The 17,656-nt window shown below is 42.6% G+C and overlaps 1 protein-coding gene across 1 annotated transcript in view; it reads right to left on the bottom strand.

Moving 5' to 3' along the window:
• Nucleotides 1-15,161, bottom strand: part of LOC126199663 (testis-specific H1 histone-like) — a 172,833-nt gene extending 157,672 nt beyond the window's left edge. Inside the window, exon 1 of the mRNA XM_049936592.1 lies at nucleotides 15,038-15,161. Coding sequence (XP_049792549.1) covers nucleotides 15,038-15,161 — 124 coding nt within the window. The remainder of the gene's footprint in view (nucleotides 1-15,037) is intronic.
• Between the last annotated feature and the right edge of the window lie 2,495 nt (nucleotides 15,162-17,656).

Genomic DNA, 17,656 nt, shown 5'->3' with positions numbered 1-17,656 from the left:
TAACATTACCTGTACCTTTCACAAATCACTTACCTCACAAAAATCTTCGTTACTCGAATTACTGCAAAACAGCGAGCGCCACTACTGCCAGCTAAATAAAAGTTTCAAACTACTGAAGGCACTAACTACTGATAGGCATATTTAGCAAGTGAAAGATTTTGATAGAGAACAAACAATATATTTACCTTAATAGTGTTCAAAAGTCATAATATATATAGCAGTTCATGACATCCAGTCTTACAAATTTACTGTCTCTGATGGACACACGTCCAGATCATCCGCTCTCAAAACTCCGCCATTTCTCTCCCCACATCCACCACTGCTGGCGGCTCACCAACTGCGCAACGCTACGCGCTGTTAACATCCAGCTGCCCAACACTACAATGGCAGACAACAATGCAAACTAGCCACAGACTGCACACAGCACAGCCAGTGGTTTTCATACAGAGCACTACGTGGTGTTACCAACATAAAAACCTAAACAGCCTACTTACAATTAGCCTGCCTAAGAGCTGGCAGCTGGGATCGGCTGCTCGCCCATACACATCTGAGGTGGGCCCTGCAGTAACGTCAGCTGCTGGTCTCCCAGCAATTGCCGCCATTTTCCCGTTGCGATGCGAAATGCTTCTTAGCATACAAAAACAACATTTACAAGGGGACCGAGCCTATTCGTCATCACTAGTTTCGTCCAAATTCGTGGGGCATGCAGGCCAAGGCGAGAAAATGGAAGTAATAGAAGTGGGGGGCTCCAGATGGGCAAGCGTTAAGGAAAAAGTAGCATTATTGCGCGCGTCGGACGAGGTGTGAGTCACTTAACGTTAACGTAGCCTCCAGAGAACGAATGACGCTGCGGGAAGAGTACACAACGGTAATCCGAAGGGTGTGGGTTCGAGCACCCATGCAGAAACTTTATTTTCCATTTTTACGTTACTTGCACCGCAAATAAATCGAAATAACACTCAATATATTGCATTTATTAAGATTCTCATAAAATGCTGGAAAAGGAAAGGCTTAGGAAAACTTCGGATTGGAAGTAAAGAAGGTATTGTAATGCGTACACGACAACTACGTATACAAAATTTGATATTTTTATTATTTTACAGGTGGTGGTTTACACGTGCTGCAGTCACATTCATCGTAAAAACAGGAGAAGCAGTAATTTTCTCGGCATCTTGCACACATTATAAACATAGCATTTTGAAATGCAGAATATTTACGACTTCATGATTGTCTTAAAGTTTGTATACAAAAACAAAATAGTTTACAGGTTCTCTTTCACTAAACAGATTGGCAGCGAACGACGCGAAACGCACAATTTCGCCAAATTTTTTCGAGAATAGCTGGTGATGTAGGATGAGTGTATTTTGATGCAGTCTTACTGGGGATGTGATTTCCCTCTCGATGAGGTAAAAGCAGTTTTGAAGCTTTTTGAGCAAATTCTTTACCTGGCAGTAAATACAGGCGTCCCAGGGTTGCACCTGCGGAGTGCATTTGAGGGGAATCCTGTATTGGAAGTTTATCTGCAACAGTAATTTTTTCATTGCCTTTCCTTTTTCTGCACTTACTGAAAACCTTAATAAAGACAATACATTGAGCGTTATTTCGATTCATTTCCGGTGCAAGTAACATAAAAACTGCAAGTAAAAAAAGATTCCCTCATAGATGGTCGAATCAACAACTCTCTTTCTAATGCGCTAATCGTTGTCTCGACGTTACATTCAGTTAAATGACTCAAGCCTCGTCCGATCCGAACGAAAAATGCATTTTTTTCCAAACGCTCGGCTATCTGGATGTCCCACTTCTGTCACTTTCATTTCCACCCACGCCCTCCATATGCCATAAATTTGGACAAAATCGGCAATGACGAGTAGGCTCGGTCCGACTTGTTAAAAATGTTCAAATGTGTGTGAAATCTTATGGGACTTAACTGCTAAGGTCATCAGTCCCTAAGCTTACACACTACTTAAATTATCCGATGGACAAACACACACACCCATGCCCGAGGGAGGACTCGAACCTCCGCCGGGACCAGCCGCACAGTCCATGACTGCAGCGCCTTAGACCGCTCGGCTAATCCCGCGCGGACCGACTTGTTACTCTGCATTGAAAAATAGATCTTTGGACAGAATGTTCAAACAAGTCTTCATTACACGCCAGACAAATTACAAAGTTTCTTTTTTTAAGTACTGAGCACTCTTTCCCCCTGTCTATCGGTATAAAACATATCCGAGCTACATCCCTATTTAACTGTTTACAAACGTGACTATTTACAAACGTGACTATTTACAAACGTGACTATTACAAGCGATATTTTCATGATATTGCTAAAAACCATTTGTGTATAATCAAAACATTCCTCTGTACTCAGGATGGTGCGAGCCCACTTTGGACAACGGGTAGGTCGTTGCTGGCTACAAAACCAACAACATAATCCCACTAAGAAGCAACTCATTTTAAAAGAAAACACACAAGACACCAAAACCACCTACAGACCGTACCACTGCATAATACATGATTGTAAATGGTTGCGAAAACACACTTGACCTCTTAGCCACAAATAATCCTGATCTAATAGAGAGCGTCATGACGGATACAGAAATTAGTGAACACAAGGTCATTATAGCGAGGCTCTAAACCATATCAACCAAAACCATTAAAAATAAACGCAAAATATATCTATTTAAAATAGCAGATAAAAATTCGATTGACGCCTTCGTGAGAGAGAGTCTCCATTCCTTCCAAGCTAATTATGTAGGTGTAGACCAGACATGGCTCAAATTCAAAGACACAGTATTCTACAGCAGTAGACAGATTCATACCGCATAAGTTAATAAGAGATGGGACTGATCCACCATGGTACACAAAACACGTCAAACACTGTTGTAGAAGCAACGAAAAAAGCATGCCAAATTTAGAAGAACGCAAAATCCCCAAGACTGGCTTAGTTTCACGGGAGCTCTAAATTTAGTGCGGACGTCAATGCGAGATACAGTTTCCACAACGAAAAATTGTCTCAAAATATGGTAGAAAACCCAAAGAGATTCTGGTCGTATGTAAAGTAGACCAGTGGCAAAAAACAGTTAATACCGTCACTGCGCGATAGCGATGGAAATGTTACCGATGATGGTGCCACTAAAGCGGAGTTACTAAATACAGTTTTCTGTAATTCTTTCACGAAATAAAACGAAGTAAATATTCCAGAATTCGAAACCAGAACAGCTGTTAGCATGAGTGACAAAAAACTAGATATCTTAGGTGTTGCGAAACAACTCAAATCACTTAAGAAAGGCAAGTCTTCCGGTCCAGATGGTATACCAGTCAGGTTCCTGTCAGAGTATACAGACACAATAGCGCCTTCCTTAGCAATCATATACAACCGCCCACTTGACGAAAGGTCTTTTCTTAAATACTGGAAAGTAGCACAGGTCACACCAATATTCAAGAAAGGAAATATGAGTAACCCATTGTATTACAGACCTGTATCACTGACCTCAAATTTCAGTAGGATTTTGAAGCATATACTGTACTCGAGCATTATGAATCACCTTGAAGAAAATGACTTATTGATACATAACCAACACGGATTCAGAAAATATCGTTCTTGTGCAACACAGCTAGCTCTTTATTCCCATGAAGTAATGAGTGCTGTCCACAAGGAATCTCAGATCGATCCCATATTCCTAGAATTCCAGAAGGCTTTTGATACCGTTCCTCGCAAGCGACTATTAATCAAATTGCGTGCATATGGAATATCATCTCAGTTGTTTGAGTGGATTCGTGATTTCCTCTGAGAGAGGTCACAGTTCGTAGTGATAGACGGTAAATCATCGAGTAGAACAGAAGTGATATCTGGCATTCCGCAAAGTAGTGTTACAGGCCCTCTGCTGTTCCTGATTTATATAAATGATCTAGGTGATAATCTGAACAGCCCCCTTAGATTGTTTGCAGATGACGCTGTAATTTACCGTAAAATCATCAGACGATCAATACCAATTACCAAATTATCTAGAGAGAATTTCTGTATGGCGCGAAAAGTGGCAATTAGCACTAAACAAAGAAAAGTGCGAGGTCATCCACATGGATACTAAAAGAAATCCGATAAATTTTGAGTATACGATAAATCGCACAAATCTAAGGGCTGTCAATTCGAATAATACCTAGAAATTACAATTACGAGCAACTTAAATTAGAAAGACCACATAGATACTATTGTGGGGAAGGCGAAACAAAGACTGCGCTTTGTTGGCAGAACACTTAGAAGATGCGACAAACCCACTAAAGAGACAGCCTACATTACACTTGTCCGTCCTCTGCTGGAATATTGCTGCGCGGTATGGGATCCTTACCAGGTAGGATTGACGGAGGACATCGAAAAAGTGCAAGGAAGGGCAGCTCGTTTCGTGTTATCGGGCAATAGGTTTGAGGGTGTTACTGATATGATACGCGAGTTGGGGTGGCAGTCACTGAAGCAAAGGCAGTTTTCTTTGTGGCGAGATCTATTTACGAAATTTCAATCACCAACTTTCTCTTCCGAATGGGTAAATATTTTGTTGACACCCACCAACATACGGAGAAATGATCATCAATATACTCGTAAAATAAGAAAAATCAGAGCTCGAACGGAAAGATTTAGGTATTCCTTTTTCCCACGCGCCATTCGAGAGTGGAATAGTAGAGAAGCAGTGTGAAAATGGTTTGATGAACCCTCTGCCAGGAATTTAAGTGTGAATTGCAGAGTAACCATGTAGATGTAGATGTAGATTTCCGCTGGTGCAGGAGCAGGTCGTCTTTCCCAAGCACTTTTCGCACTAACTCACAATCACAGACTACAATACCAACTGCATAACACACTACACACTACTGTTCATTCTTTCTACTCTGCTAGATGTACAAAATCAGTACCTAACTCTATAGATAGCGAATCATATGTTACAAATCAATCACAAACAATATTGCAGTTATTACTGCTGACCAACACTAAAAGCTACGCAAACTAATTTTGGGGTAAAACACATTGTGTTCTTTCTCCTGAACTTTCCAGTCTTGGTCGATGATCAGTTCACCCATTTCTACTCTTGGACCTGCGAGCACTCAGAACGAACTGCATGTACAGGGTGAGCCACAGTGAGTATATCCTTCGAGAGATGGAAATGAGCGTTTGGCGTCATTGCCCGGGAGGCCACTTACGGGGCAGGACCGGCCGCTTTGGTGCAGGTCTTACTACATTCGACGCCACATTGGGCGACCTGCGCGCCGGATGGGGATGAAATGATGATGAAGACAACACAACACCCAGTCCCTGAGCGGACTAAATCCCCGACCCAGCTGGGAATCGAACCCGGGCCCACAGGACCGCAATCCGTCACGCTGACCACTCGGCTATCGGGGCGGACATCGAGAGGTGATAGAATAAGTGATTCTGAACAAAAAGCTTCATATGGACATACGCCCTATTCCGCATGGTTTCCGAGATAGAACACATTTAATATCACTTTTGTATGCTTTTTTAATAACTCGAAAATCGCACCCTCCAGCGAAAACGTGGCTTAGTAAAAAATGAAACTTCATTAAATTTCTCATTAAAAATGCCCTATTCTTTTCTTATCTAGGAATAATACACTGAGGCGACAAAAGTCATAGGATAGCGATATGCACACATACAGATGGTGGCAGTATCACGTACACAAGGTACAAAAGGTCAGTGCGTTGGCGGAGCTGTCGTTTTCAATCGGGCGTTTCATATAAGATGGTTTCGAATGTGATTATGGCGGGAACTTAGAACTCCGAATGATACTTGTAGCTAGACGCAGGGGAAATTCCATTTCGGAAATCTTTAGGGAATTTAATATTTCGAGATCCAAATGGTCAACAGTCTGCCGAGAATTCCAAATTTCAGGCATTACCTATCACCACGGACAACGCAGTGGCCGACTGTCTTCGCGTAACGACCGAAAGCAAAGTCGTTTTCGTGGAGTTGTCAGTACTGACAGACAGCGCAGGGAATTTTGGCGTTAATGGGCTGTGACAGCAGACGACCGACGCGAGAGCCTTTGCTAACTGCACGACATCGCCTGTAGCTCCTCTCGTGCGTTCGCGACCATATGGGTTGGACTCTAGGCGACTGGAAAACCGTGGCCTGATCAGATGACTCACGATTTCAGTTACTAAGAGCTGATGGTAGGGTTCGAGTGTGGCGCAGACCCCACGGAGCTATGGACCCAAGTTGTCAACAAGGCACTGTGAAAGCTGGTGGTGGCTTCATAATGGTGTGAAACGTGTTTACATGGGACAGACTGGGTCCTCTGGTCCAAAAAAATGGCTCTGAGCACCATGGGACTCAACTGCTGTGGTCATCAGTCCCCTCGAACTTAGAACTACTTAAACCTAACTAACCTAAGAACATCACACACACCCATGCCCGAGGCAGGATTCGAACCTGCGACCGTAGCAGCAGCGCGGCTCCGGACTGGAGCGCCTAGAACCGCACGGCCACCGCGGCCGGCCTCTGGTCCAACTGAACCGATCATTGACTGTAAATGGTTATGGTCTGCTAGTTGGAGACCATTTGCAGCCATTCATGCGTTGTAAACAATGACAATGTTCGAATCATGCAATGTACATAAATGTGTTCAGCCTCAAATATTCACAAACGATGTAATTCTTTTGGATGATAATGCCCCATGTCACAGGACCAAAATTGATTGCGATTCCTTTGAAGAACGTGTATGGGGGCTTAATTATATAAATATCAAATGCAAATACTTTTAATTTTTAGTATCTGTCTGTCCGATTACGAAGTCTCGTAACCGGCTGGCCCTGACTAGTATTTGTACGCAATCTGACTGCATAGAACAACAACAAAGAATGAAATGAAATTTCCGTTGACACAATTAATTAATTAAGTCCCCAGCAGCTATAAAACCAACGCAACAACAAAGCACAAGTGTAGCTGTTCTGTGTGTGGAAGTGTGATTCAACGTACACATCTGGCACGGTTCTTCTTCAATAAGACAAGATATTTTGAACACCATTTATACTGAAGTAATTAAAAAAAATAGAAATACTATAATTGCATAAGGAAACCAGAATTACACTCTAATACAATAACACGAGCCAGATGCTTTGTTGACTGAACCTGTGATGACGCATTATTTAAGACATTGAAATAATAAAAAGAAAAGGGAATTTTTTTACCTTCATATATATTGACGAAAAGCACTCTGATCATTACAATATCTCCATTCGAACAACATCTGCTGTCTAGCCCATCAAACAACTGCATAAAACATGGAACAAGCACTCCCTACTACATCATCTCAACACCGACTCACTACTGCCACATCTCGATAAGCACTCTCCACCACGACTTCTCGACAAGAACTGACTACTGCCACATCTCGACAAGAACTGCCAGTGGAGGCGGCGGAATAAAACTCTTTGGCGCAATCTCTGGCGCTGTGGCTCAGTGTAGCCACCTTTCAAACGTTCTGAACATTTCGTGTGAAAGATTTGGGCACTCAGATAGCCCGACATGAATCCCATCGAACATTTATAGGACATAATCGGGACGCCATTTGATGCACAAAATGCTGCTCCGGGAACATTTTCGGAGTCATTGACGCTATAGAGTCAACATGACCCAATATTTCTGCAGGGGACATTCAGCGACTTGTTATGTTGGTGCACTACGCCGGAAAGAGAAGGTCCGACAGTGTATTACGAGCTATCCCATGACTTTTGACACCTCAGTGTAGCTAGGGCAGAGAGAGCGCGAGAACAGTGAAAAATCTAGTGCGACACGCATGCTGTGTAGCTTAGTTTTAATTGGCCAATTTTAGAAAGTTTACCGGCTTGACAGACCACACGTGTCCCGTATCAAATTGTTCGTCTCAATTTCCTGTACACTGCTGTGGTACGTGAGCCGTGGTAAAATTGCTGTCTTGAAGAGCGCGCCACAGCTCGTTGTGTGGAGCAGTCGCCCTCCGTTTTTGGCGGTGGCGCCGCTGTGGCAGTCGCAGCTTTGGTGTCTCCCTCTTGTGGGAAAGGAGAAAGGTAGCCTGTTCACGAGCAATTAAGGGGCGCTATGAGCTCGCTAGGCGGCGAGTCTGGTCAGTTGGTCAGCCGGGTCAGTGTGGGGCAGTCAGTGTCTGTCTGTCCTCCGGAGTGCTAGTTATGTGTTAGGCCGTCAGTCTGCTCGAGGCAATGGTCACTGGCGGTTGGATCGATCGGTTGGTCGGTCGCGCATTGGGACACAAGATGACTTGTCCGTCTTGAGCGTCGGCGCATGTGAGGTCGCCACGTCAGTCCAGTGGGCCGCGCCGTATAGCGAGGGTAGTGGCTTCTCGGCCGACACGAGAGCAACAGGAGTCAACCCACGACATCGGTCTGGCCCGTGCGAGCTGCTGCGCCGTGAGACGGGAGATCGGCGCGCCTTCCTGCGTCCGTTGAAGCGGCTGGCAGCGGACGGTTCGGGAGAGCGTTTTGGGGGTGCTGCGCCAGGTCTTCGCCAGACATTGTAGTTTATTAGAAGTTAAGTGATTCGTGATATGTTGTTTCATTTATTTGTTAAATGGTCAGTCTCTCGTCACCAGCGTGCTCGTCTGTCTCCCGTCCGCATTTGTCAGGCAGTTAGTGTCTGTCTATCTGTCTGCCGGTTTGCCGTACTTTAATAGCTGCCTCTGTCATGTTTGTCGGATTCGATGTTAAGGAATTCTTTACTTGAAGCGTGACGGCCGAATTCGTGAAATATGTTTTTATCTTACCTATCATCTTGAGAGGCGGTATATGTGTAATGTAGAGCATGTTTGGCCAACCTTGTATATTTTATGTAAGACTGCATTTCATGGGTTTTTATTTAAATGGTCATTTTAGTATGTAAAGTTGCCACCCTTCCACCGTAAGAGTTTTTTTAAATCATGTTGCACCTTCGGTGGCAAGTTAATCTTTTAATGTTAGTGTTTTGTATCATTTCCATCCCTCCTACAGGGTGTATAGTTTATGTGCGTGTGTGAGTTGTTAAAATTTTAGTTTAAAGTAACCTGGTGTGTTGCAGATTTGCAGCAGTGTAGTCTCTCAGAGGTTGTTGTGAGCGGTCGTGACTACGACCGTGTCAAAATGGAGCAGCAAGGTTCTCAGCCCGAAAGCTCATACAGTCAAAAATTTGTTCTTTCTGCGTCTGAATAAATTGCTTTCTGATTATAATTTTAAATCTAAAAAAAAAATCCATCGTTGAAAGAAATTTGGTTTGTTTTCATCAGTTACCCACTGGCAACTACTTCCACGCTCACATAGTGTGATTAAATGTGTTAATGTTCTTGATGAATCGCTAGTAAATAAAGTAAATTCTTAAGAAAAGGTTTTGAAAGTAAATTCTCGGTTCAGTACATTGTAAACAATGACAGTGTTTGAATCATGCAATGTACATTAAATGTGTTCTATCTCAAAAACCATTCGGTATAGGGCATATATCCATACGCAGGAAATTCATTATTATATCTACACAACTCTGCTCACCTCTGCATTCTTCTGCAGGGTTCACTTCAAGAATCAGCACAGTGCTGATTTCACCACTGGCGCTTAAAATCAATAAATCCCTTTCTTCCCACCCTCATCCCATTATCTCCCTTCAGATTCCTTCTGTGACTTCATCAAAATCTTCGTTTTCTCGAATAAATAAATCGATCACGCAAAAGCAGACAACAGGTACGAATATTGCGTTAGCCACAAGGCATCTCAGACATCAATAGAAGTTAGTATTCCTATCTTCAAAAAAAGAAAAAAACTAATGACTTTCCAACAGCTCATTAAATGGTGATGGAGAACGCAGCAAATAGCAGTGGATGAGATACCTATTTTACGACATTTACATAACACAGTCTATCTCATCATTCTAGTCCAAAAATTTCACCATATTCCAGTCAAGATGTGCAACATTTTTTTTTTTTTTTTTTTTTTTTTTTTTTTTTTTGTCTCCACTTCAACCACATTTGAATGAAGGACTCTGCGGATCCGAAACACTTCACTATATACCTTAAAGAATTTATTAGGAACATACACAGGGTGTTACAAAAAGCTACGGCCAAACTTTCAGGAAACATTCCTCACACACAAATAAAGAAAAGATGTTATGTGGACATGTGTCCGGAAACGCTTAATTCCCATGTTAGAGCTCATTTTAGTTTCGTCAGTATGTACTGTACTTCCTCGATTCACGGCCAGTTGGCCCAATTGAAGGAAGGTAATGTTGACTTCGGTGCTTGTGTTGACATGCGACTCATTGCTCTACAGTACTAGCATCAAGCACATCAGTACGTAGCATCAACAGGTTAGTGTTCATCACGAACGTGGTTTTGCAGTCAGTGCAATGTTTACAAATGCGGAGTTGGCAGATGCCCATTTGATGTATGGATTAGCACGGGGCAATAGCCGTGGCGCGGTACGTTTGTATCGAGACAGATTTCCAGAAAGAAGGTGTCGCGACGGGAAGACGTTCGAAGCAATTGATCGGCGTCTTAGGGAGCACGGAACATTCCAGCCTATGACTTGCGACTGGGGAAGACCTAGAACGACGAGGACACCTGCAATGGGCGAGGAAATTCTTCGTGCAGTTGACAATAACCCTAATGTCAGCGTCAGAGAAGTTGCTGCTGTACAAGGTAACTTTGACCACGTCACTGTATGGAAAGTGCTACGGGAGAACCAGTTGTTTCCGTACCATGTACAGCGTGTGCAGGCACTATCAGCAGCTGATTGGCCTCCACGGGTACACTTCTGCGAATGGTTCATCCAACAATGTGTCAATCCTCATTTCAGTGCAAATGTTCTCTTTACGGATGAGGCTTCATTCAAAATGGTTCAAATGGCTCTGAGCACTATGGGACTCAACTGCTGTGGTCATAAGTCCCCTAGAACTTAGAACTACTTAAACCTAACTAACCTAAGGACAGCACACAACACCCAGCCATCACGAGGCAGAGAAAATCCCTGACCCCGCCGGGAATCGAACCCGGGAACCCGGGCGTGGGAAGCGAGAACGCTACCGCACGACCACGAGGTGCGGGCGAGGCTTCATTCCAACGTGATAAAATTGTACATTTTCACAATCAACATGTGTGGGCTGACGAGAATCCGCACGCAATTGCGCAATCACGTCATCAACACAGATTTTCTGTGAACGTTTCGGCAGGCATTGTTGGTGATGCCTTGATTGGGCCCCATGTTCTAACACCTACGCTCAATGGAGCACGTTATCATGATTTCATACGGGATACTCTACCTGTGCTGCTAGAACATGTGCCTTTACAAGTATGACACAACATGTGGTTCATGCACGATGGGGCAGATTCGGTGACCGATGGATTGGTAGATGCGGACCAATTCCATGGCCTCCACGCTCTCCTGACCTCAACCCTCTTGACTTTCATTTATGGGGGCATTTGAAAGCTCTTGTCTACGCAACCCCGGTACCAAATGTAGACTTTTCGTGCTCGTATGGTGGACGGCTGTGATACAATACCCCCCATTTTCCAGGGCTGCATCAGCGCATCAGGGATTCCATGCGACGGAGGCTGGAAGCATGTATCCTCGCTAACGGAGGACATTTTGAACATTTCCTGTAACAAAGTGTTTGAAGTCACGCTGGTACGTTCTGTTGCTGTGTGTTTCCATTCCATGATTAATGTGATTTGAAGAGAAGTAATAAAATGAGCTCTAACATGGAAAGTAAGCGTTTCCGGACACATGTCCATATAACATATTTTCTTTCTTTGTGTGTGAGGAATGTTTCTTGAAAGTTTGGCCGTACCTTTTTGTAACACCCTGTATAACGAAAGTACTCCTTTCTTATTTGTATTTGTCTCTTTGCATCGCCAATTTAGACCATGGTTTCTTCCGCAGACAGTCCTCAAAACCATATTACTCATCATGGAGAACTGAATGCCAGAGTCAAGAATATAATGAATTTTCTTCCTACTGATTCCTACTCTCCATTTAAGGTGTCATGAAATTTCCTCATCATCTTCCTATCTTGACAGTACTTCCTTCAACTATTCAAAACTAACATACAATGAAATGGGTGGTTGATCATTCATCTTTAGTGTTCAACCCTGAGGCTGGTTTGCAGCAGATCGCCATTTCTCTCTTCTGTCTGCCTTCCTCTTCATTTCCAAGTATATGTTACATCCAACGTCATTCATGATCTGTTGCATGTATGTATCCTTGGTCACCCCCACCGATTCCTTCCCTCAATAGCTCTTTCTGCTATTGTTCCAATGATGTAGTTGTGTCGTAGGACGTGACCTACAAGTTTGTCTCTTCTTGTTTGGATGTGCCTAGACAGAGATCTAGACAGAGATCTGGTTTCCTGCATTCTTCTAAGCACATCTTCATTTGTTACTTTGTGTCTCCAGCTGATCTTCTTCTATAGCACCACATCTCCAGGGCCTCTAGCCGTCTTCTCTCTTCTCTTCCAATTATCCAAGTTTCGCATCCGTATAGGGTCACACTCCAAACGAAACCTTTCATGATACGTTTCCTTATTTTCAGACTGATGTTGTTGGTGGTGAGTAAGTTCCTTCTCCGATTAACTGCAATTTTGGCCTTTTGTATTCTTCTGGCAATCTCTTTCCGACTTCTATCATCCCTCGTGATTTTGCTTACCAGGTAAGTAAATTCCTCTATCACTTCAAGCTCCTCTCTTCCAATTCTCATTCTCAGAGGTTCATATTCTGCTCCTTGCATACCATCACTTTAGTCTTTTTCTTGTTTATTCTCGTTCCATACTGATTGCATAGAATTTTTTCTATTGTTCTGAGGACTTCCTCTAGATCTTCTTTTGTCTCTGTGACTACAGCAATATCATCTGCATAACGTAGCATGTCTACCTTCTGCCCATTAATTTTGATCCCCACCTCAGTAGTTTCTCGAACTTGGTCTATAACTTCCTGGATGTAAGCATTGAATATAAGAGGAGAGAGAGCACATCCTTGTCTTACCCCTTTTCTAATATTTACTTCTTGTTCCTGGTGACAGTTCCTAATCACTGTCACCTCATTCTTGTAGAAACTGAGTATCACACGGATGTCTTTGTACCATATTTCACTTTTCCTCAGCGCTCTGAACACCTCTTGCCAGATAAAGTTGTCAAATGCCTTTTCCATGTCTACAAAGGCGATATAAGTTGGTTTATTTTTCTGTAATTGTTTTTCGATAACGAGTCTCAGTGCCAGAATCGCCTCTCTTGTTCCCAGTCCCCTTGTGAAACCAAACTGATCTTCACTCAGCATATCGTCCACCTTCTCTTCAATTCTCTTCAGGACTATTTTTATGAGAATTTTTGATTCATGTGTTATTAGGCTTAGAGATCGGTACTGTTCACATTTTGAAGCTGCTGCCTTCTTGGGTATAGGAACAATGATACATTTCTGGAAGTCTGTCAGTATCCTGTGTTATAGATGGACCTAATAAGTTTAAGTAGCATCATTTTCATGCTGTCACCAGTATTCTTTATTAGTTCTGCAGGGATGTCATCTATACGAGTTACTTTGTTGTCCCGTAGTTCTTTTAGAGCTCTGTCAAATTCTTCTTCCAGAATGTCATCTCCCTTGACATCTTCGTCTACTTGCTCTTCCCTTCCTATTACTTCCTCCGAAAGAGGTGTTCCGGCATACAACTCCTCTATGTATTTTTCCATCTCCATCCATCCGTCTTTCCATCCATTGATCATTATATACACTATTAGCCGGTCTACATACCTCTAGTCATTCGTGCTCGGACCATTATTTCTCGGATCAGCCGTGCCAAATACCGTGATCTTCCGTGACACATCACGTGTCTCTCCTCTCAATATCTCGCGAAGTCGCGCCTATCGTTGAAAGGGTCTCTCGGAGATCAGCCAACTCTCCTGCAACCACGACTCTACCTGTTAACGCTCCTATTTCATTGACAGCGAGGATGCCAATCTCTCCATCCTTCTTAACGATCATCCGAAATCGAAATATTTCCGGTTTGCTGCACCAGCACTCATGCCTTGACATAGTCACACACATTCGTGCGACTCCCTACTGTGACTTTTTCTCATTGGAGACGATAAGGCTGCTTGGTCAAGTATATCCTCACTAGCTCATCAGTATCATATAGCGAAGAAAGAGACTGGTAGCGTTTCATCACTGGACTGGATTGCCATGATTTCACTCACTGTATACCTCCACCGTCAGTATGCTCATTTTCACTTGGTCCTGTGCACTCTTAGACCATAACTCATATGGAAGTGTGGCTCTGGTCCATCATACAATTTGACGCGATTGAGCGCATTCGCATAGCTGCCTCTACGCGTAAAGGTCCACGGTCAGATTTCGTCTTCAACAGAGGGGGCCAAAACATTGGCAACGCTTCGTCAAACTAATCCAGCTATATATAAAAATGAGAGTCAGTCCTGGGGGTCAGGGAAAAAGATATACTTCTGAATCGAAACGAAGTAACAACGGGTCTCATCGATCAACGCACCCACTTCGTTTTCTCCAATCTGTGCGGGTATCCCGCAAAACTGACAATCTTTCCTGTACTTCACTCAGTTCAGTTGATTCATTATGCATTCTCTTGTTTCCTGTACTGACTCCAATATTTGTTCCATCGCTTCCCATATTTTGGTTGCGCCCTGCAATCCATAAAGCTCATGCAACGCTTCCCTATTCCTTCTATTTATCTAAGTCTGATTCTGTTTAAATTACAACAGCAACTGCACTTTTGCGCTGTCCCCTACAGCAATAGGACAAGCGCGATCAGAGTATGTATGAAGAGAGAGTCACTCAACGCCCTATGGTTAGCAGCTCCACCTTATTCGAAACTTTCATTACCTCCTCCCTTCGTTTATGCAATGCTTCGTCGTTTTTCTGGACTTGCCAAAACACATTCTGTAGCAATTTACTATGCTCCCTGATAACTTACTTTACAACTTTAGATACCTACGTTCGAGAGACCGGCGCAGCACAGTTTCGGAAATTCAGTTTTCCTACCAAAATTATCACACAATTATCTATACCTTCAACTGCCTTAGCCTGGTTTTTCGCCATCTCTTTTACCTTTTTACTTAATTCTTCATGCTGCTGCTTCACTGTTTCTAAGTCCGATCTAACTTCACTTATCTCCCTCCTAATTTCTTTCATAGCGTCTTTGCTGTCGGCGATATGCACATCTAATCACGCGTTTTACACCTCAGTCTTTTCTCCTTGCCTCTTCTCTACGTCAATACCTGCGCGAAGAAAATAGTTGTAAGATAAATACTCTGTCTAATTTTGACTGTGAACTTCGGTTATTCAAACTCAAGAGAACCCGTTTACTTCCAAAGCTAACAAGAATAACCCTGTCAGAGTTTTTTTTACCGATCTCAAAAAAATAGAAAACTCACAAAAAATCCCTTAAGTAATTTCGTAAATATTAATGGAACAGACTGTAATTATGCTTAATTAAAACAGATAGCCAAACAAATTAGCGCTTGGCCACGAGTACGCGAGATTGACGTTTTACTGAATGTAAACACAGTTTGCGTAGTTGGACGGATGTCCGATTTAAAGTTCCCACCGAGAGCGTGCCTTGCACCAACAGCGATCTATCAGCCCTGCTATGGTTGGTTGGCACTCGGAATCTAATGGCGGACGCCACATACCACAACAAAACACGTAAAATCGCCTGATAAAACACTGCACGCATATATAAAAGGACATCTCTTAGAAACAAACGTTAAAGCACATACAATAACAGTTACAATAGAACGAAAGAGAAAGGTAGAGTTAGTAAATACCAGTGACCACTGTTAATAGTGAGTTAACAATGTCAATACCGGTTGCAAACACTCTTTGCTGAAACTACATTTATTTACAGAAAAACAAATGTTGGGAAACGTTTGTCAAAAAAGAAAAGAAATTACAATATTACAATCAAAACTGTTTGAAATGCTTTCAGTCTTTAAAAGGGGAGAGTGCGTGACATTGTAGCTTATCTGTTAGTAGTAAATGCATTGTGACGTCACTGGCAGGTCGTTGGTGCTGGTGGCGCAATTAATGTAGGTCCATCAGCTGTGTAACTGCAGCAAATGTTTCCTCTTTCTCGTTACACGTTCTCCAAGCGGTAATATTATCCTCGCTATCATTGCTTTAGGTCACAGGGCGGCTAAACGCAGTTGTTGCTGTATAAATCGAAGTTCGTATGTGTGCGATTACAACATTCCTTACACACACGTTTCTGATATCAACGACCAGTAGACAGTTTTAAAATGGCCGATCATGGAGTTACAGTCATCCACTTTCAGCATGAGGGTCACGATTGCATATTCACAGTTGTGGCGAAAACAGTACCAGTCGGAATTTAACAGTTTAAGAATTTCCTTGGCAGCGGTTAATGTTTTAACATATGTAGCCGTTCGTTAGATCGCTAACAAGATAATAATGTTAAAGTAGATTAGTTGTGCAAGTCAGATGCAAACAGTTCGGCTCTGTAGACGACAATCACTGCCCATTCGTGTGAGCATTGTCACTGCCGTTCATAGCAATCCGTGAGGCTCACGGTATTTTTGTTCTCCCTACGTCCACCTTAATATGCAGTCCAAACCGTGTACATAACACAGGAATGTAGTCATAAAATTGAAGTGCGTTTCTGTCCGATGTGGTAATAGCGCTACTCACAGTACACACGGATACATACGACACGCCGCGCTCACTGGCTGTCGCTGTTCGACTACAACTATCGATAGCGCTATCGCATCATAGTTTATACAACAGTTCCGCATGCAACATTTGCTTTTAGACAGTGTATTTATCAAAAGCGTTACAAAGAAGATCAAACATAGTCTGAAACTTTTGCATACTCAGTTAAAAAGAGATTTATATTGCAATGAAGATAAAAAACAGTTACCTTTCATACTAACGAACAAAACAAGAATCATCCTAAGCCATCAGAGATACAGGTACAAAGTAACAGACAACAAAATAAAAGAAAGAAGAAAAAATTTGTCTCTACAAATAACAATATTTTCACACCTGTAATTCAATGTTCTTTCCTAGTTTCTCACTCTGCAAACATTCTGGGAACAGCTATCCTGACGCCCTCAGTAATGGTCCTGTCTGCACTTTCTCCTGCCTCATGGTTCGTCTTGCTAAAGCTTTTTATTTGAGACCAAGGGCATCTAACTGTATGCGAACAGAAAAAAACACTACGACAAAATTCAGACGGAATGTTTGAGGGCCCGCAGCACAGTATATGTCTTGCAGAGACATTACGAGTACAAGCAGAGAAATCCGAATCGCTGCTATGTTTCAAGTATTTAGTGCCTTACTGGTTTGGAATAGGCCGATTTCGGCTACAGTACCATTTTCTAGCTGCCTGCAAGTAATACATGATTGTTCTATCCCTACGTATAATTATTGACAATGTTGGTGACTGTACAATCATCTACTGATGCTGTCAGTGGTCAACGATTTGGTTGTTATGTCTTATAGGAGCCGTGGCTATAGTGCCATAACTCGATCGTTAATGTTATTGTATATGATTTCTTTTCATATAACTTTTAAACGTTTTTGTACTTTTTACAGCATTATTTGATAGAACTTTTTACAGCATTATTTGACAGAACAGAAGCGAAATTGTACAGTTAGAAGTCATATTA

The sequence above is a fragment of the Schistocerca nitens genome, chromosome 8, assembly GCF_023898315.1.
Source record: "Schistocerca nitens isolate TAMUIC-IGC-003100 chromosome 8, iqSchNite1.1, whole genome shotgun sequence".
Taxonomy (NCBI): Eukaryota; Metazoa; Arthropoda; class Insecta; order Orthoptera; family Acrididae; genus Schistocerca; species Schistocerca nitens.
Note: the sequence above shows the minus strand (reverse complement) of the source record. Positions and strands in the feature narration are given on the sequence as shown.